The 20,187-nt window shown below is 46.9% G+C and overlaps 1 protein-coding gene across 3 annotated transcripts in view; it reads left to right on the plus strand.

Annotated features, from left to right (window-relative positions):
• Positions 1-14,784: 14,784 nt before the first annotated feature.
• Positions 14,785-20,187, plus strand: part of PRDM11 (PR/SET domain 11) — a 43,071-nt gene continuing 37,668 nt past the window's right edge. Inside the window, exon 1 of one of the 3 annotated variants that reach the window (XM_086895039.1) lies at positions 14,785-14,860. Coding sequence is in view for 2 of the 3 variants with exons in the window: in XM_086895040.1 (XP_086751166.1) it covers positions 15,038-15,382 (345 nt within the window). In the remaining variant the exon portion in view is untranslated. The other 2 variants (XM_086895040.1, XM_086895041.1) reach the window with 2 other exon arrangements.

The following is a 20,187-nucleotide window of genomic DNA, read 5'->3' on the forward strand; positions in this document are numbered from 1 at the left end:
TGTATTTCCCACAAGAATTGATTATCTGACGAGAATTCCAGATCAAGAAACCACATTTTAATTCCACTTCTCACATCAGCCACAGGCGAGATCTAACTCATGCTCTGCTCTGAGCCTCTGTCGAGTATTGTTAGCCAGCCTCTGTGATGTGCTCCAGCTGCAGAGGATGAAATAGTGCCGGTGCATCTCCTACTTTCCCTTCGGGACAGCGAGGCTTTGTTCTGGTGTCCTTTCCCCCGTGGTGAGCAGACCCGCTGCAGTCAGTCCCACCGCCTGACTGTGCCAGGGATGTTCATGCGGCTCAGCCCAGCTCAGCAAACAGCTCTGATCCTCTTTGGGCCAAAAAACTGCTCAGGAGGGAGTAAAGTGCAATGCTGATACTGCTGCAGGAATTTTTACAAGCTGCTTCCTGCTAGAGCCCCATCCCCCTCTATTAGTCTCCAGACCAATGTCAGCAAAAGATGTCTTCCCTTTCTTCTACCTTCTGTAAGAATTTCACTCGGTCGGAGCTGGGTGAAAGTGCTTCAAAATCCCTCTTCTGATCATGAAAGTGGATCAGATCAAAGATAACCTTCCCCTCCATTCCTGAGGAGGAAATGGTATCACCCTGCAGACTGGCTCCTCCTTACAGTTCTTTAAATCCTCATAGAATGGGCCATTTTTCACTGTTTTCCACACTGTGTTTTGCACTTTTCCACAAGTCCTGATCTGTGTCCCCTAAATATATTCAATTGCTAGGGTAAAGTGTTACACAGAGAATCTAGGCAATTCCTTGGCAGAGTTTAAATTTGCTTTCTTCCAAGGGTCCTACAGGAGCAGACCATGGTCTTCCATATGCCTGCAGGCAGAAGCCATTCCAGGGCATGAAAAATGCTGCTTTGTGTCATGTATCAGCAAGCTCCTTCTCACAGCATATCCAAACTTCTCTTTACAGCTGACAGTAAAGGCCAAAATATGTGTCCATTTTAATCCCAGAATATTTCCAGGAGGTGACTGTGAAGCAGAACAGAATGACTTGCTTTACATTAGAGAAAGCTGAATAATTCAGACACCTTCTTTAGGCTTCCTCATCTCTTCCCAAGATAATAATCATCCCACATTTTTGCCTTGCAACAAAACCAGCCACCCAGGACTTTATTGTATTCTCTAGGCTTGGTACTGACAGGAAGGAAAAGCCATTAGAATGAAAAGAGAATTTACCTTAATTGCTGGAACATGAGGTTTGTGATGTAGTGGTGCATTTCTGCTGCCTTGCAGGATGGACAGTGGCAGATGCCCACATGTACGGATATCTGCTCACACATCAGGGAGGATGTTTATGCAGTCCAAGGCTGGAGACTCAGCTTAAATAGGAAAAACACTTGCAGCAGATTTCCTCTGTGGCTTGGCCACATCAGTTTGTCCATCTGTGACTCACTTCTCCACCTGCAGAGAGCAGTAAGAGCAGCGCCTGCCTGCTGCTGATGGCCACAAGGAGCAGCATCACATGCAGGGAGTGTCACTGACCACGGTGACCAGGAGCATTAAAGCTATTCCTCACCCTACACAACTTGTCCCCAGCCCTCCAGGAAGCATTGCTGCTCTCCCATACTCTGGCAGCAATCCAGAAAGGAACTTAAAGTTAGTGTCTGCAAAATTCTCAGCTCTCACTGCCTGGAGGGCTGGTAAATAATGAAGATTTACACACATAAATTCTGGTTACGTTGACAGAGAAAAGACTGTGCTCTGGAAAACAGCATTTGTGAACAGCATGGTGAGAGCATGAATAGACACAGTGATGGGCTGCCAGAGCACTGCTATGACCAGTGAAAAGGCAAAGGCTTTGATATACAGGAATGATCCTGCCAAGAGGGTGCCCTTGCTGGGTCATCCTGCATGTGTTTGTGCAAGATAATGGCCAGACCTGCAATTACTGGAAAATGTGGCCAGCTGAAAAGATGGAATTTTTTTCTGCCTGAGCAGCTCTTCAAAAGGCTCTCCCTGTTTCAAGATGTTTCTGAAGTGAATTTGAAGAAGGCAGAGTTTTTTTAAGCATTGTATGATATGAGCCAGCAGAAGAAGCAGACTGTGTCCTCGGAAGGATACAGGCACGGTGACAACTTGGGATTTTGGGTTTCTATTACGGAGCAAAGCCCAAGTGGCCCATGCCAATGTTCACAGTCTCTGCTGGGAGAGCAGCTTGTGCACAAGCACCTCTGGGATCTGCCAGAAATTCAGTGTCTCATCTTCCTTCTGTATTAAGACTTCCTCTGGTTATTGAGACTGGCAGTCTCTCAAGTCACTCAGGGGTCCTTATACTTCCTATGATCCTTTTCTTCTTCCAGCTACCTTTATCACAGGTATCTGACTTTGCAGATTCCCTCATAAAGTGGAATGTCTGGACCTGGGTCAAGTGATTAAAACAAAGATAAATACAGCTAAACCCATTACCTTCAGTTTCACTGTCTAGCCTGCAGCTCGAGACAGGTGAGATTAACCCTTGCCTACCTCTACTCCACTGCTTGAGTTGAATCCATACTGACTATCTCCTCCTCTTGCTCAAAGTTTATGAGGTAGCATATGGCACAGAAAAGACAGAGTTGTGGGCTCAGACATGAGAAAGAAGATAGTCCTCATTTTTCTGTGATAACAGGAAAGGCTAATGGCTGCATTTAAAGGTATGCTAATGCACAGAAAAAAGAAAACCTCACCTCTCCTAAGCACTGGGAATGCTGCAAGCAAATAAAGTGTGTGTGTGTGTGTGTGACTGCAAAAGTTACACACGAGAACACACACAGAAGATGCATTGCTCTCTTTCATGAATGTGTACACTTACCATTTCTTTTGATTCTTGCTCTTGTCAGATTCCAAATATAGTTTTTTCATTTGATTGCAGTTTCCCTTCTCCGTCCTGAGTAAGAGGGATGACTTATCTACGTGTTACATCAACTTCTCCAGGTGGAGAGATAAACATGGGCCTAGGGAAAAAGCTTTGTCAGCTTTTGACAGAAAGATTAAATGCGAGTGGTTGCTGAACCTAAGGCAGTGCCAGTGCCCAACACATGAATCTCAGTACACAACACAAATCCCTCCATTTCAGAGGCCCCGGTAGCATGAGAAATGTGTCCCACTTAGCTGTGACAATCAGTCTGATCCCAAAGGGGAGCAAAGCTCAGTCAGTCCCAGCGCTTCCTATTGGTGCCAGCAGTATTGTTTGCACAGTCCCTCCTCTCTCAGCAGCTGGGCACTGCTCACCCTTTTTGGGGCTACAGAAAAGCAGACAGTTGATCTGAGCTATCTCACCATGTGGGGAAGAGCAGGATGAATTCAGAGAGGATTTACATCTTGCAGAGGGCAGGCTCAGTTTCTCCATCCAAGTCTGAATAGTATTGATGAAAAAACATCATAACAGAAAATTTCTCCCCATACTGGAAAAGGGCTGGTGAGATTTATTCTGGTAACTGTGAAATGATAACACCAGTCACAACCACAGACACATCAGCTCTGCCATTGGCTCGATCCTGCTTTCCACTGCACAGACCTGCAGGGCAGCATGGATCAGAACTCATTTGCATGTTTACACACATGTTTTGGACACCACAGCTGTGAGCAGACATGCAGAAGTTAAACAGCTTGGCTCTGCCTTACTCATCAGCTTCTGGGTCAGCCCTCACTCAGCAACACCACACCAGCAGCTCACTACACAGGTTGAGGTTGTACCCTCCTTGCCACACATCCTGGTGCTTCTAACTGCTCAGCAGAGACAGGCTTCACCCTTGCACAGTCCCCTCATCACCCATCACCCCTGCACCAGCATCGGGGTTTGAACTACACACAATAAAATCTGTTGTTGATGGTGCCTGCTGCAAGCAGGTAACACAAGCATGCCTGCATCCTTGGATTTGGTGATGATTTTTTCCAGCACATGGAAGGACACAAAGAAAGGAAAAACGGAAACAAACCTCCCATGACATGTTGATCAGAGCAGGAACATTCAGGACATTCATGGACACCACCTTGAGAAGGACTGAGGTTTCTTAGAGGCTATAAGGGACAGTTTGATGCTCAGAACATGAGGGGAAAGATGCCATCTTTCAGTTCCACTGCCTGAGGAATTGTGCTTTCAGATACACACTTACAAAATAGAATGTGTTATATCCCCCACAAGTATTGAGGAAGCCTGTAAATGTATCATCAGTCATGAAAAAGGAATACTTTATTTTCACACCTACTCCAAATCTGATGTTCTTTGACCCAAAGTGGTGTAAACTATTGCATGGGGATAGCATCAGAGAGCAGCCTGCCAGCAGACCTTGAGCATTCATTTGATTCAGTCCTTCTAGGCGGCCCAGAGATGCACAGAAATGTGCCATTTCTGGACTTGAAGAAACAGTTTTGCCAAGAACTTAGCAAGCCCCAGTGAAGTAGCTTCAGGCTTCAGCTGAAGATCTTCCATGCCCCTTGCTGGAGAAACAGTGCCATAACAGAGCTCTGGACAGCAAAGATTGAAACTGGTAAAGCGGAGAATAAAAGCCAAGTACATCATGAGTCTATATTCCCATGGATAAAGAGGTTTCCTAAAACTCATTTCCAGTAGTAAAAAGTTAACAAATAAGACATGCAACTTAAACTGCAAAATAGAACAGGCCTGGTATATACTGGCATCATATGTCTGATGTAATACAGTACATATTCTCCTGTTTTTAATTTTTAATCAGGCCACACCTGGGATACTGGGTTCAGTTTTGGTCCCCACTCTGCAAAAAAGATGTGAACAGGATGGAGAGGGTCCAAAGAAGGGCCATGAGGATAACGAGAAGCCTGTCATGGGAGGAAATGCTGAGAGAATTTGGTTTGTTCAGCTTTGAATATAAGGCTTAGGGGAGAGTTTATCACCATGTTCCAATATTTAAAGGGTGGATACAAAAAGGATGGAGACAGCGTTTTTATGAGGAGTCACATAGTAAAGGTGAGGGCTACAAGTTACCCCTGAGGAAGTTCTGACTGGACACAAGAGGACAAATTTTTAACAATGAGAACAATAGGCCATTGGAATAATCTCCCCAGGAAAGTGTTGGATTCCCCAGTACTGAGCAACTTAAAATTTTGGGGGGACAGGGTGCTGGGCTGTTTAGTCTAGGTCATGCTTTTGCAGATGACCTTGGTATGTCTCTGTGATCCTCTGAACTTTAAAAGAGAAGTGTTTTTGGATTGCTTCAGTTGTGTAGAAAAGGTTAATGCTGTATTAACACAAGCCAGATTGCCGTGTGGGCAGTTTGAGACTGCCATCCACAAGACTTTGAGGTTGCTTGAGAGATTGGCAGTGCAGGGTGGACAGGGGTTTCACAGCATTTAACGTTACTGTGAGATGTGATATTTGTATTTCCACGCCCCACAGCTTCCTGCCAGCACTTTTCTTTCCCCACACCTTCCCTCTACATTGTTCTCTCTCTGATGCAGGCTGTTCCAGTCACAAAATACCTTCCCAACAATTCCATCTTACTCTGGCTTAGTTTTGATCCTCCGGGAGATATTTTCCTTTAAAATGAGCTTAGGTATGAAAAAATATGGAAAATTCTACTTTAAGAGGCACAGCTTTATTAAGAAATCAATTTGCACTTACTGATTCATCCAAGGTAAAAGAAACAATGCTGTTCTTTTTGGGGGAATACTACAATTTACTTGCTGTGTTTCACAAGCAAGGAAGAAGGAGCTCCATGGAAAGCCTTGTAAGATTCCCACTCCTAAGCTTCTGTTCCTCCTGCATAGTATCCATGAAAGCTGAAGAAAGATCAGCTTCAGAAAACCTCAAGAAAATCACTTTTGTTTAAAATATTGGGGGGGGGTTAATTATTTGGCAAACATTTAATGTGTTCCTAATGGAGCATAAAGTAAGTGGACCCATCTTCTAACACTTCATTACCTCCTTTATGCTTTGTCTATTGGTAGTGATGACAACTGAGTGGCCTAGAGGGAATTGGAATTTAAATTTCTGTAGCAGCCCAAAACAAAATCGGTTTTCATCTAGGTCGTGTATAAACGAATTGCTAATTTTCATAGAAACATAGAACCATAGAATGGCTTGGGTTGGAAGAGACCTTAAAGATCATCTAGTTCCAATCCCGCAGCCATGGGTGGGACACTTTCCCCTAGACCAGGTTGCTTAGAGTTCCATTTGAACGGGACAGCGGGGGAGAGCCCTGATGCCAACAGAGGGTTGGCCGGGAGGCCTGGCCATTCTCTCAGCTCACCTTCAACAGCAAAAGGTGCCCATAAAAATCACCCAAGCAAAGAGAATATATTATATTATTACAACACGTTATATTATTATATAATAACGCATTATATCAATATATACACGATGCACTAACTCATTCTCAAAGGAAATCGAGGGAGAAAAACATCTTCCAACATACTTTATACTCCTGCAGGAAGAGATCACGGCCCAAATGATATTTCAACAAGTCTAGAGGAAACTGCTAGTGAAAGTTTAAAATAAAAACATTCTTAGTAGAAAAATCCATGGAATCTATGCCACGTTTTAAGGTATTCCTTTGCCCAAATGTTCTTACAACTGACCAAGATAGGAAAATCCATTCTGGTGATTTTTTTTTTTTTCTTTTTTTTAAGTGTTGGATCTGTTTTATTCTTCAGACAGCAGAAAAGACAAATCCAGAGCTTTTATGTTTTCCTTTTCAGTTTGTATGTATTGTTATTGAAATTGTTCTCAGAAACACTTTTGACACTTTGTATTAACCAAACAGCCTTTTCTTCGATAAGCTTAAGTCATTAACAATGTTACTAAAGGAAAATAGCATTCAGCCTTTGGGGGAAACTAAAGCTTCCACGGGGCAAACACATGATATTTTACATCCACCTAAAAGATTAAACTTTCATCATAAAAAAGAAAAGGCAAAGAAAATGACAAAATAATATTTTCCCATAAAAAAGAAAAGAAAAGAAAAAAAAAGTAGTTTAAAATCTCTTAGCAATGCAAATTTTACCCATGAAAACATTGTTTTCGGCTCAGTGGGGCTTTTTTGATGTATTTCTTCACCTTGGACACTTTCAGTGCTCATGGTTTTGATAAAGTAATTTGGCTGCTTTGAAACTACCCCACATAATGGTCATTGTTGTCACTTGTATTAGTCTTTTTATTACTTGTACTAATGGAAGATGTAGAGACTGTAAGATCACCCAAGTGCTAATCAAATGCAGAACACACAAAAAGAAGTGGTTGACTTAAACACACTGTGATTAGGCAGGAGACCCTGGCAGACTGCAGGCTTCAGGAGCAACAACAAAACAATAAAAGGTAGCCAGCCACTAAACAGCAGAATTAGCTTTACAATCATGACATTCAAAGCAATAATGAAAATGTGGCTGCCTCTTATTTACTTCTAGCTTAGGTCTTTAAATATTTTTTTCCAGAAGCCCAGGCTTTCTGCAACCTCTTAGCCAGAGGACAAGAAAGCACTATTTTTAAAATGAAAGCCGAGAAACCCATGTAATCAGAAGCTTTAAAGAAATTACCAAGTGTCATGATGGTAGGCAACGCTGTAGTTCCCTACCACTTTTTTTTTTTTCAGATTCTGTTTTTGATGCAAAATTGAAGGCTCTTCCCCCCTTACATTCTTCAATGATATGGTTAAGTGCAGTATGTTGCCCTTTAAGTGAATGGTCTCAAATTAATTGTTTAAAAACAATTTAATTATCTTCAATCATGCTATTATCAACAGCTGAGATTAAGAAAAAGAAAAAATAAAAAATCAAAGGTCTACGATTATATCCAGTTTTCTTCTCCTTACGACCAGAAGGTCTGGACAGTCTTTTTACTTTTTGTTTATTATTAGCTCCCAGTCACAATAACTTTTAGACTTTAATGCATCAGAACAACATGAAATGGTTTGGACTTCAGCAGAACAAGCAACAAGTTACTCGGTATAAAAATCTTTTTATTTCTCTCCAAGACTTCAAAACCACATGGAAGTATTTACTTGATGCAGATTAACTTAGTAACTTCAATTAAAATTTTGATTGCGAGTTAAATTTGATCTACATGTCTAACTTGGAAGAGAGAATCCTGAGATTTATAGATCATGTTCTCATGATGTAGAGCCTGTAACATAATATGCCAGTGCAGCAGTGAATGGCGGAGGCTCTGCCTGGGAAAATCTGCTGGAACTACTTGCTTTGGACCTCTCTGCTCTGGCCGAGCATTTGTGTTGACTTATTTTACAAAATGTCCTGCTAAGGATAACATCAGCCAGTGGGGAACTGTTGCACAGATTGTCTGTAACATACCCTGTTAGCGTTTCTGGAAGAGCAACACTCCTGCCCTCCCCAATAAAATGAAACAGTAATAAATGATGTGTGCAGGAGGCATTCCATATGGCTGCCTTAAAGCTGGACTGGAAGAGCTGTCTGACAAGGGCCATCCTCTCGTAATGCAGAGAGCATCATGAGAGCCTACCCCAGCCTTCCCAAGGGCAGCAGGGAGTAGCTGCAACTCCTGGGTAAGAAGAGCGGCTAAGAGTCCATGTAGAGCCAGAGTCAACTGCAAGACTTGGGCTGAAGTGACAACAACCTCTCTCAAATAATGTCCCCTGCTCAGGAACTCTGCCTTCAGGTACTGCCACTGATAAACAACTGGCTATGAATGGACTTTCTAAGAAGTATTTACATCTAATCTATTCAGTATTATACCAGAAAATTAAATATAAAATTTCTGATGACAAAATTCACAGGTGACATCAAGATTAGCAAACAAGGGAAGAGGAGGAGTTATGCTATCTGATCTGAGAGTTTGATGTCAGAAACAGGCCTATTCCCAGAAAGGGATTTTGCAGGCAGTGCCATGCATGGCACTGTGAGTGCAGGCCATTCCCAAGGAGTGATGGAACACCACAGCTCTGGAAAGGCTAAAAGGACATTTTCATGGGGAACTTGTAGTGTCCTGACACGACGACATACTGTGGTGATCCTGAAAGCATGGCTGTAAAGATACTTGTATATAAATAAATACGTGTATTTTTGGTTAAGTGGATCCTATCTTGCCAGGGGCAGTTCAGGCAGCCGTGTTTTAAAACGAATGTTGAAAAACTGAGTGGGGTTCACAGGAAAAGCAGGAAAACAATATAAGGACTGATAAAAATATCTTTTGTTGAGAGATTTAAAGAGAAAAATGCATTAACTAACTCAGAAGGAAATATTTTGAATTGACTAGATAACAGCATAGATAGTATCTTCCCAGGAAGAAAATATCAAGAATGTATCTAAGCATAAAGAAAAGCATAAAAAGAACCAGTGGCTAGAAGGTGGATGCTGCCAAATTCATGCAGAGAATCCAAGGCCATGTTTATAATGAGGAGGAGACAAAGGGAAAGACAAATCCATTATCTCTTGATTTCTGAAGATCAGAACTCAGAGTCTTTCTTAAAGACAACTTTATAGTTAAGCACAAGTTATTTGGCTCAAGCCAGGGTAGCTGCTTGTGATATACAGAAGTGCACATTCCTATGGACTGCCAAAACATGTGACGGGTGCCTAGAAACAAACCACTGAGTTCTGAAGTGCTTGTGAGCAGAGACATTCCTCGCTTTCCAGCCTTTGGGCCAGCTACAGAGAGACCATTTCATATGGAAAAGCAGTTCTGGTTATTCATTAAAAACATACCAGTCCAAATTCTCAGTTCCTAGTGTTTGAAAAAGGCTTTGTATGTGCCTCCTCTAGTCCAAAAGATTTCAGGACTCGTCTTGGGCAAGTGATTTAATTTTGGTGTTTCTGGCTACAGTCTGACTGCTCACTCCTGCTGCCATCCCTGTAGCCTGAGGCATGAGCACCAATCTGGGTAAAAGGCTATCACATGCATGGACCAATACTACGATAACTAAGCAGCTTTCTTCCTTTTTTTGGTGGATTATTTTTAACCCAGTTCAGCTTTCTTCCTCAGCTCATGGCCTATGAACAGCCTTGTCAGCACAGCGAGGACTGGGTGGCCACAGCAGCACCCACTCACCACAGTGCAGGAAATCCTAAAGACACCTCTGCCTTGGAGGTGTAGATGCCAAGGCTGATTCCCTGGCTCATTGCTGCCAAGGGAAAGGTCTGGCTTTTCTCCTCTCCCCTGACAGCATGGTCCCACCACCATCTTCTTTTGCTGATGTTGGCAATTGCTGGGTTAGGCGTGCAGCTGAGAGGGGCAGCCTGAGGGACAGTGACTACTGAAGTGGCTCTAGCTACTGCTGTTGCATCATGGCATCACTACCATCAGACCATACCCTCAACTGCCTGTACAGCGCTACAGCATTCCCAGGAAGGGCTCCATACACTATTCTAAACCCCAGGCAGATTCATCCCTCCCTCCCCACTGTCCCTAACAATGCCTTTTCCTGCTCCCTTGCTAGCACCAGAGCTGATGTGGCCATGGCACGGGCAGGCTCAGCCCTTCAGGCAGTGGCACAACTGCCAAACCTGGAGAAGAAAGCAAAGGGGGTAGAAGGTTGCACCCAGAAGTTTCTTGCTTACTAGTTGAACTCAGCAATATTCATCAGCTTCCTTGGAGAATTGTTCATTAGGCTTAACCCAGTGAAACCCATAACTTCAAGGAGAGCACTGCATTGCTAATGAATTCATATTCTTCTGCCAATAACAGTGGAAGACTCATATAGCATGATGAGGAAAAACACCCAGCATTGCTGGGTGAAGGTCATCACCGCTTCTATTGTACAGCAGAAATAAAAACACAAGCTGCAGCTTTGCACAGCTACGTGCTCTTCAAAGAGCTCTTCCCCCGCACCTCATTCAGAGCCTGTCCCACCCTGCTACAGTAATTTGTAACTATGGGCTTCTGGCCGAGTTTCCTTCTCAGTCATGTAATTTCCTTTTCTTTTGTGGGCCATTTTCAGATTTTCAAAGGGGAAAGTTGGTGTTCTGCTTCACTATCCAATAACCAACGAATGTGGAAAAGTCCCTGATTTTGGTGTGGCTTATTAACAGAATTTTTAAGGCTAAAAGATGTTTAACAGCTAGCGACACACTGACTGAGAGCATCAGCACTGTGGTCCTGCAAATTTAGATCTTTTCTGTGTGCCGGGGAAATGTTGCCTGGGTAACAGCAGTAGGATTTTCCTTTCTGCTTGCAACTGATTGACCTTTCCTGGAGGAAGATGAAGTTTGGCCCCAAGCAACTAGTTTCTCAGAGCTTGGGAAGAAGATGCCTCTTGGTATTGATGTGGTTACGTATCATGTTGACAACCTTAAATGAGAGAATACTCAGTAATACAAGGCTGCTGTGTGCTACAGCTTGCAGAAGAACCCAAACACTTTTCTACCTTTCCTTAAGCACACTGTTGAAGACAGCCAGGTATCCCCCACCACGCCACCTCCAGCACAAGTCCTGACTTCCACCCTCTGTGCAGTGTTGTGCCCGAGACACTGGGTGTTTTTAAATAAGCTCATTCCAAAAATACATCCAGACTCTTCTGGTGCAGGGGTCAGATTTTGCAGCTGACGGATGTACCTGCATGTTACCAGCATTTGGAGCTCTGAAGACCATTTAAGTGTGGTTTTTTTGACAAGCTTGATACAGTTTTACCCACTTCAGCAGGCACTATTTTTTGTGCCATTAGCTAAAAGTTCAGTGTCAGTAGAAGAAACTTTTTGCCTGCAGGAGAATATCCAGCATTTCATGGAGGAACAGATTTGACAGTACCACACTGTAAAGTCAACACCTAATTAGACAATCACTCTGTCAACACCTAATCAGACAGTCATTCTGAACTGATGTAATTTTTAAAGTTTTATTCTGAGAGCCTGTCAGACAGAGGAGAATTGCTATGGGTGGTGGAGTGGGGGCTCAATGTACTGATTAAAATAAATTAATCCTATGTCTTCTGAATAAGTGAGGAGGAAGTTTGTTGAAGATGGGAAGCATTTCCAAGAACCAAATGTATCATTTTTACAGAGAGAGTACAAATTTACATTTCCTTCCATAATTTGTTTCTAGATAGAAAAGATGCAAAATCTTCTTCACGGGGATTTTATCTCCTGATGGGATGGGTTGACCTTGGCTGGACACCAGGTGTCCACCAGAGCAGTTCTATCACTCCCCTCCTCAACCAGACAGTGGAGAGAAAATACAACTACTAAAAGCTCGTGGGTTGAAATAAGACAAGGGAAGATGACTCACCAATTACCATCAAGGGCAAAACTGACCCAACTTGGGAAAATTAGCTTATTACCAATCAAATCAGAGAAACACAATGGGAAATAAAAACTAAATATTAAAAAACTTTCCCCACCCCTCCCTTCTTCTGGGCTGAATTTTACTCCTGAGTTCTCTAACTCCTCCCCTCCAGCAGTGCAGGGGGACAGGGAATGGGGGCTGCAGTCAGTTCATCACACATTTTCTCTTACGCTTCTTCCTCCTTAGGGGGAGTACTCCTCACATTCTCCCCTTGCTCCTGTGTGTGTGGGGTTCCTCCCACAGGCTCCAGCTCTTCACAAACTGCTCTTGTGCAGGTGCCCCGCAGGGTCTCAAGTCAAGCAAACCTGCTCCAGTGTGGGTTCTTCTCTCCACAGGTCTTGCCAAGAGCCTGTTTCCAGCGTGGGCTTCCCAAAGGGTCACAGATTGATTTGAGCACCAACCTGTTCTGATGTGGGGTCCTTCAGAGGCAAAAGTAGGTATCTGCTACACCATGGACCACCACGGGCTGAAGGGGCAAACCTTGCCTCACCATGGTGTTCTCCACAGGCCACAAGGGAATCTCTGCTGCGACACCTGGAGCACCTCCTCCCTTCCTTCTTCAACTGAGCACGGTGTCTGGAGTGCTGTTTCTCTCATCTACTCTCACTCCTCTCTCTGGCTCCAATTGCTCTTGTAGTTTTTCCTTCCCTTTTTAAATGTGTTATCACAGGGGTGTTCCCACCTGATGGGCTTGGCCTTGGCTAGCAGCGAGTCTGGCTTGGATCTGGCTGGAGTTGTCTTTGTCAGACATAGGGGAAGTTTCTGGCAGCCTCTCACAGGAGACACCCCTGTAGCCTCCCCACTATCTAAACCTTGCCACACAAACCAAACACACCTGACTATTAAACATATAAAGACAACTGGCACACATTAAAACAAGGCAACTCCCTCTCAATAAATTAGCATGCCTGTGTTTACAGGAAGACATAATAGCTGTTATTTATATTGCACTTACATATTTAATTTTCTTTACAATTAAAAGCTTTATGCCTCCCTTTGAGCCTCCTCTTGCAGCCTTTGACTACAATAGCTACAACTAAACTATTACTCCAAATTAGCCTGGCATTCAGTGTGCATTTGTATTACTCGCATGATTTTTATTGTTTTTTTAATTATTATTTTTCCTCTTGTTCATTCATCAATCATATTTACAAACCCATTGCTGCGCTTACTGCCAGTTGAGTGTTCTCACGCACTTCAGCACACAGACAGAAACTGCAAACTAGGGCAGCTCTATTAGGATCTCTAATATTTCTGAGGAGTCTGAAGGTGCTGACAGCTTATGGTCTTTCCAAGGCAAGTGCAAGTGCCTCAAAGTCCATCTATCTGCAATTACTGGAAGGGGTAAAATGACACCGCACGCTTTTCCTCTGAGAAGGAATCCTCTCCCCAGAGGTTAGAAATGGGGAACAAAAAGCAAACTACAGCTGGAGATCTGATGACTGATACTCATTTGAACTTACGAATAATCATCTGTGCCACACAGACTGCTTTTGTGGAGAGAGCTTATTTTGAACCCAAGTTGATTACCTTCCTTGTTGTTTCGCCAGACAATTTAAATTAAATGGCACACCAAGACCTAACCCTGAAGTTCTGCCACCCCGCAATGCTCAGCGAGACCAGCGGAAGCAGCTCAAGGATGGCAGAGACAGGCCTCTAATTCTGCTTGGGCTATGTACTTTCTTACTTTTTGTCCTCACTCAGTTTTTCTCTTCTTCACACCGACTTCGTATAGTAGGCACTTCAGGGTGGAGAGTATCAAGTGAGAATTTATTTCTCAGGACTGCAGAAAACGGTGTTTCTCAGGGCTACAGAAAAAGGGAAGTAGTTCCAAGAATCCAAGCCGGCACATTGTCACCACTGCCCTGTTTGCATACAAGTCCATTGTCAACCGAAGGAACTGGAAAATTATGGCTATTTATCCATTCCTCTCTTTACCCCCCGTTGTGCCTCTTTTGGCAAAGGAGCTGAAGAGTTTGCATTGTTTCAAATTTAATGCTCGCAGATGGTTTTATTTAGAATTTGTTTTATTGGTGAGACATGCTTCCTCTGTTTATTAAATTGTGCCTACTTCTTGTCATCCGTCATGTTGCCCGCAATTTCTGCACGGAGCTCGAGGGTAGGGTTTGCTGTTACTGTTGCTGTCGGGTGGGTTACTTTTTGTGGGGAGTACTCTGAAATACGATCGAGCTCCGAGGAAACAGCGCGGCTTCCCCATTCACTTTTTCCCGCGGAAGAGCATGAGGCTCCCGACGGGCGGGCACGGGCGCGGGCTGCTGCCGGGGGGACAGCCGCCCGCCCCGGGCCACCTCCGCCCCCGGCCGGCGGGGGAGCCCCGGGGCCCGGCCGGGGGTCAGGTCTGGCCGCCGCGTCCCTGAGGCGGGCGGCCGGCTCCCGCTCGGCGGGGCGCCGCGGCGGCTGCCGGGCGGCGGCAGGTGGTGGCCGCGGCAGCGCCCGGGGGGAGCCCGGCGGCTCCGCCGGGACGGGCCCCCTCGGTCGGCGGCTCCCCCCGCGCGGTGCCCGCGGGCCGGCCGGGCGGGTTTTGTCCTCCAGAGCCCCCCCCGAGCCCCCGGCCGGCCGCGGGCGCCGATCGCCGGCGGCTCCGCGCGGAACTCGCAGGCTCCGGAGCAGGAGGTGGGAACCGCGGGCGGTTTGGGCTTGCTCGGCTTCTTCTGCCTTTGGTTTTTGGTGGTTCGGGGTTTTTTTTTTCGCCCCTTGCCGTATGCGGCTTTTGGGGTTTGTTTTTTTATTTTTTTATTTTTTTTTCCCCTCCTCTTTTCCCACCGCGGGTATTTGGAAAGGACGGCGGGAATGCCGCGGCCCCGGGAGAGCCTCAGCGGGCCGGGCCGGGCCGGGCGGGCCGGCGGCGCCTCCCCCCGGTTCGGGGGGTCCCCGGGCTCGGCCCCCGAACGCCCCTCTCTTCCGTTCTCCATGTCATTTCCTGTGCTAATAAGATGGTGGTCACGGCCGGGAGGGAGGGAGCCGCCGCTGCCGCCTCCGCCGAGCCCGGCCCGGCCCCGGGACCCGTCCTCGCCTGGGACTAGCCAGCGGGGCCGGCGGGGTGGGAGGGCGCAGCCAGCCGGGCTCCCCCCGCCCCTCCCGGGCGGAGCGGGCCCCCCGACGCCGAGGCGGGCTCCCCGCGCCCGCAGTGCCGAGGTGAGTCAGCCTCGCTGGTAGCCAAGGTGGCCACGAAAATGGCTGCGGAGCGCGGGGGGGTGTGTGGGGGGGAGAGAACCCGTCCCAGCCCGGGGGGGAGGTCCGGCCGAGGGGTGCCCGCGGCGGGCGGGGCGGCGGCGAAGACCCGCGGGCACAGGTATCGCCCCCTCCCCCTTCCCCGCCCGCCCCGCTTTTCCCCCCTCGGGGCGGGCTGCGCGGGGCCCGGCCCGTCCCCGCCGCTCCCGCCGCGCCGCTCCCGCCCGCGCCGCGGCTGCGCCCGCCCGGCCCCCCCGCCCCGCCCGCGGCCGCTGCCCGGCCCGCGACTGACGCGGCCGGCGGCCAATGGGAGGCGGGGGCGGGCGGGCGCGCGCCACATTGGAACGCGGGGGCGGGGCCGCGCGGGGCGATCCCGGGCGGCGGCGGCACCCCCGGGACACGGGATCCCGGGAAACACGGGGTGCTGGGGGACACGGGATCCCGGGAAACACGGGGTGCTGGGGGCACGGGATCCCGGGAAACACGGGGTGCTGGGGGACACGGGATCCCGGGAAACACGGGGTGCTGGGGACACGGCATCCCGGGAAACACGGGGTGCTGGGGGACACGGCATCCCGGGAAACACGGGGTGCTGGGGACACGGCATCCCGGGAAACACGGGGTGCTGGGGACACGGCATCCCGGGAAACACGGGGTGCTGGGGGACACGGCATCCCGGGAAACACGGGGTGCTGGGGACACGGGGTGCTGGGGAACACGGGGTGCTGGGGGACACGGGATCCCGGGAAACACGGGCACCCTTGGGACACAGCACCCCGGGGAATCGCAGGGAACACCCTGCGGGACAGGGGCACCTCGCCTGCGGCATCTCCCGTGTACGGCGCCAGGGCAGAGCTGCCTTTGCGCTGCTCAGCCAGGATGCTCTCTTTGCTGGTGCAGAAAAACTCCAGATGCACTTTCTTGGGTCTTCTTCCCTCTGTGTGTTTGGGTTGTTTTTTTAAGTTACAAAATTTCTCAAGTTTCTTTGCAAGTGATCCTATATCGCTTATACTTCAGAGGGGAATGGAAGATGCCTCCAGAGTCCCCTTTCAGATCCCTGAAAAAAAAAAGCTGGCCTGTGGGCAAAACTGTTGGCTCAGTGTTGCTTCCTCTTTTTCCTGTGATTAATGCCTCTCATTAGTGGGAGGAGAACTGGCAGAACCAGCTTAAAAAATACCAGCCTAACTGTAAGATAGGATTGTTTTCCAGCACTGCAGGTGTGTGCAGCGGTTTGTTGAGCAGCAAAGGAGCCCCAGCCCGAAATATCCAGCAGCCCCTTGGATCCAGTTCTGCCAGCAAGGTTTAACTCCCTGTGAGACTGGCAGAGCACAGGCTTGCTGCCTGGGTTGGGCTTCACATCCCCTAAATTTCCGATTGTCTAATGACCAAGATTATAAGCAGTGAAAGTGGAAAGGGAAATGAGTCTCCTGACTTTCTAATGAAATGTGTATAAACCCCACAGCAAGCTGCCTGATGAGGATGGTGTGCTTTTGCTTTTCAAGTGCAAGCTGCAGTCAGAAACAAAAGTATTGAGATGATGAGTGTTTGCTTCTTGCAGGGGGTGCTTTTGGACCAAAGGTGCTCCTGCTCTAGAAGGAATAGTTTAGCACAGGGCTGAGTGGCTGAGTCTTGAAATACATGCGGCCTGCAAAGAATTCAAGTGTTGGTGTGGCCAAGGACTGTGTTAGCAAAGGAGGGATTGGCTGCTGGAACCACTCACCAGGGAGGATTTGAGGTAGCCGTGGGAGATGCCGAAGTTTGCCCTGGCTCTTGCCTAAATGCTGAATTGACTGATCTCAGCTGCAATGTGGAGTAGCAGGACCAGGGAAGGTCATGGTTCCCTCCTGCCCAGGAGTCATGTCAAAGGCTACTGCTCCTTCCAGCTCTTTGTGGAGCATGAAGCAGGTCCTGAAGCTCCTGACTCAGTGCTGGCTTTGTTGTGGGCTCTGGTTTTAGGATACTAGCCGGTTATTCCTCTAGCATCTTCGTGGACCATGCATGAAGCATGGTGCTTTCTGGCACAGCTGATGGGGGATTCTCATTGTGACCCTTACTGGTCACTGATAGCAATTACTTGCACTTTTTTCACAAGGGAAAGATCATTATGAGGGTAATACCTGATTTTAAATAATGGCGACAAAAGCAAGGACTTTCAAACTGGATTTTTTATGAACTGATGCAAGGTCCATCTTAGTGGGATGGGGGCAGCTTGTTGCTCGTATTCCTTGCTGGAAAGTGATGGAACTGCTTGAAATTGTAAGGGTTGAACATCGCACAAGGAGCCTGAAGCAGGAGGGCTCCTGCACTGCAGCAGGCTGGCTTTGCAGTGAGGGGAAGTTGCCACTCTGAGTCAGGAATCAAAGTGTGTCTATTAATGAAAAATTTAACAAACCTAGGCAAGAGAGGCATTTGGTCTTTTTATAGAGAATACCATGTACACTTTATCTTTCTGGTTTTTTCCTTTAATATTCTTTTTTTCTTTTTGTAACTTCTTTCTCATGCTGGTTAATTCACAAATGGCATTGTGGGGTTTTAAGTTGGTTTTTCTTTTTCCCCATGTCCATTTATGCAAGAGAAGTATATGCTGTTACCTAACTCTTTATTCTTAAAGATGCTGTTAGCAAGGTCTGTCCCTTGGTGCTACTAAACCATTTCCAGGGCTCTTAAAATGCTGACTAATATTTATGACATTTTGGTGTGTTTGAATATTTCAAATCATTACTGCCAATCTGGTGGTATTACATGGATGTGAAAATTTGCATGGAGAAATTCAATGTAGTCCGAAAGACAAAATGGTTTGGGTTTTTTATTGTTGTGGGTTTCTTTTTTTTTTGTTTTTATAATTAAATAATAATACTCTAGGGTAACTTGGGAACCTTCAGAAGGAAGAAATAAGCTGCTAAAACTTGATCTGAAGATACAAGGCTGGGTAGCAGTGTAGTAATGACTGTTGTTCCCAGTGGACTAAGTGCAGGTGGGAGCTTCTGATGCCTCCTCTGCACTAGGAATATATGTATCTGAGACCTGTGGTTTTCCTAAGTGAAGCCAAAACAAGCAAATATCACTTCTGTTCTTCAGTTTGCATTGTATCTTTCTGGCATTTTAGAGAAATCTGGAGTCAGCATCAGGGTTTGCTTGATGTATCTTCTTGCATCAGTGCTGAGTTGTCTGATCTGTTCTCTCACGTGAGCACAGACCCTTCAGACCCTGGGGCTGAGAGCTGCTTGAGCCGCAGGTGTAGCTGGTGAAGGGGAGTCAGCACAGGCAGAATCTGCTGGCACTGAGCACGGGGCAGAATTCCTGCTGGCCTGCAACTGGGCTGCTCTGCTGGGGGATGCTGGCCTTGCTGATTCACGTTTCACCCCTTGTCATGCTTGTGGCGTTTCTCATTGTAGGCTCTTCCGTACAGTGCTCCTGCCTGAGGCTCTCTTGTAGTGGGTGAAGTTTCTTGGACCAGAGCTCTTGTGCAGCTGCACACAGTTTTAGTTCCTCCTCTTGCACTGACCCCTCTGCAGTAGTGGAGTGAAGAAGGCTTTTATTTCACAGGGTTTTCTGTTCTCCCTGTGACCTCTTCTCTGCTACCAAAGGTGTTTTTAAATAAAGCCTCTAGAGAAATGTTCCTTCTAAAGCTACACAGTAAAATGTGGCTTTTCAGGAATTCCTGCTAGTTAAACTTGTCTGTGCAAGTGGATTCCAGTAGCAAGTCCAACCACCCTAAGAAAAGCAGAGGACAAGGTGAGAGGTTCGTGTCATCCTGTATGGCAGCTTCAGAAAGAAGATGAGGGAAAAGTGCTTTGGAAAGGGAAGTATTTTGCAGGCCAAGGAGCAATGGAAAATAGAGCAGTCCTGTGACATCATTGAAAGGTAGAGGCAGCTCAGGTGGATGAAGAAACCTGGTGGGGAGGGCAACACAAGTATCCCATGCTGGAGAACTTTTTCTTTTTAATGCCCACCACATGAGGGGCAAAACTGATAGAAAAGACTGTGAGAATTGAGAGCAAAAAAACAGATGAAGGAGAAAATTTTGACTTGGCAACTAGAATCACATTTTCCATGTGTTTTTTTAGAAGTTCGGTCGCTGTCCTCTGCACGTAGGCTTTGAAGTTCAGCTAGAGTTGAAGGTGGTACTAGCACAGGCATTTTTCCAACTTTCATCGCGAGCTCTTCACATAAGTGCAAGAACTTAGGTTTCTGCAGAGACAGTCAAACAATTAAAAATACTGACATTTAAACCTTCGCTGTTGTTTCTTGGTCATGGCTCCATTTGTGGGAGCAGGATAACTTGTATCCTTCAGAGCTGTTGCTGAAGGGCGCTTCTGTCTGCAAGGCTGGGAGGCACTGCTGTGGCAGTGCTGGGGCTCAGAACAGTTCCTCTGCGGTCAGAAGGTAAAAGCATTATAGCTGTAATTTAAGGTTTAAGCTGCAGAAACTGGCAGCCTCCAGCAGTCAATCAGTAATGCGTACTGCAGAACTGTTTCAGTGCAGTCCCTCGCTCATGGGCAGCCGTCAGTAAGGGGCCCATCAGAAGGGTCTGTCACAAGCCAAGTTGTCCAATTTGAGCATTCTCTGATCAATGGTTTCCTTTCTCTGCCCCCTTTCTTCTCTCTTCCTTAGGCTTTGGCTTTTCAGCAAGGCTAGTTTTCCTTCGCCTGTAGTGACTTGTCCCGGAGGAGGGACTGCTGTTCTAAAGTCTTGGCATCGAGCCCTGCTGGGGCTGCCACTCCCAGCGCCCACCTTGCTGCCTGTGCTGCTGGCAGCCGGGGCTGCCT

This window comes from Cyanistes caeruleus, chromosome 6, assembly GCF_971803275.1.
Source record: "Cyanistes caeruleus chromosome 6, bCyaCae1.hap1.1, whole genome shotgun sequence".
Taxonomy (NCBI): domain Eukaryota; kingdom Metazoa; phylum Chordata; class Aves; order Passeriformes; family Paridae; genus Cyanistes; species Cyanistes caeruleus.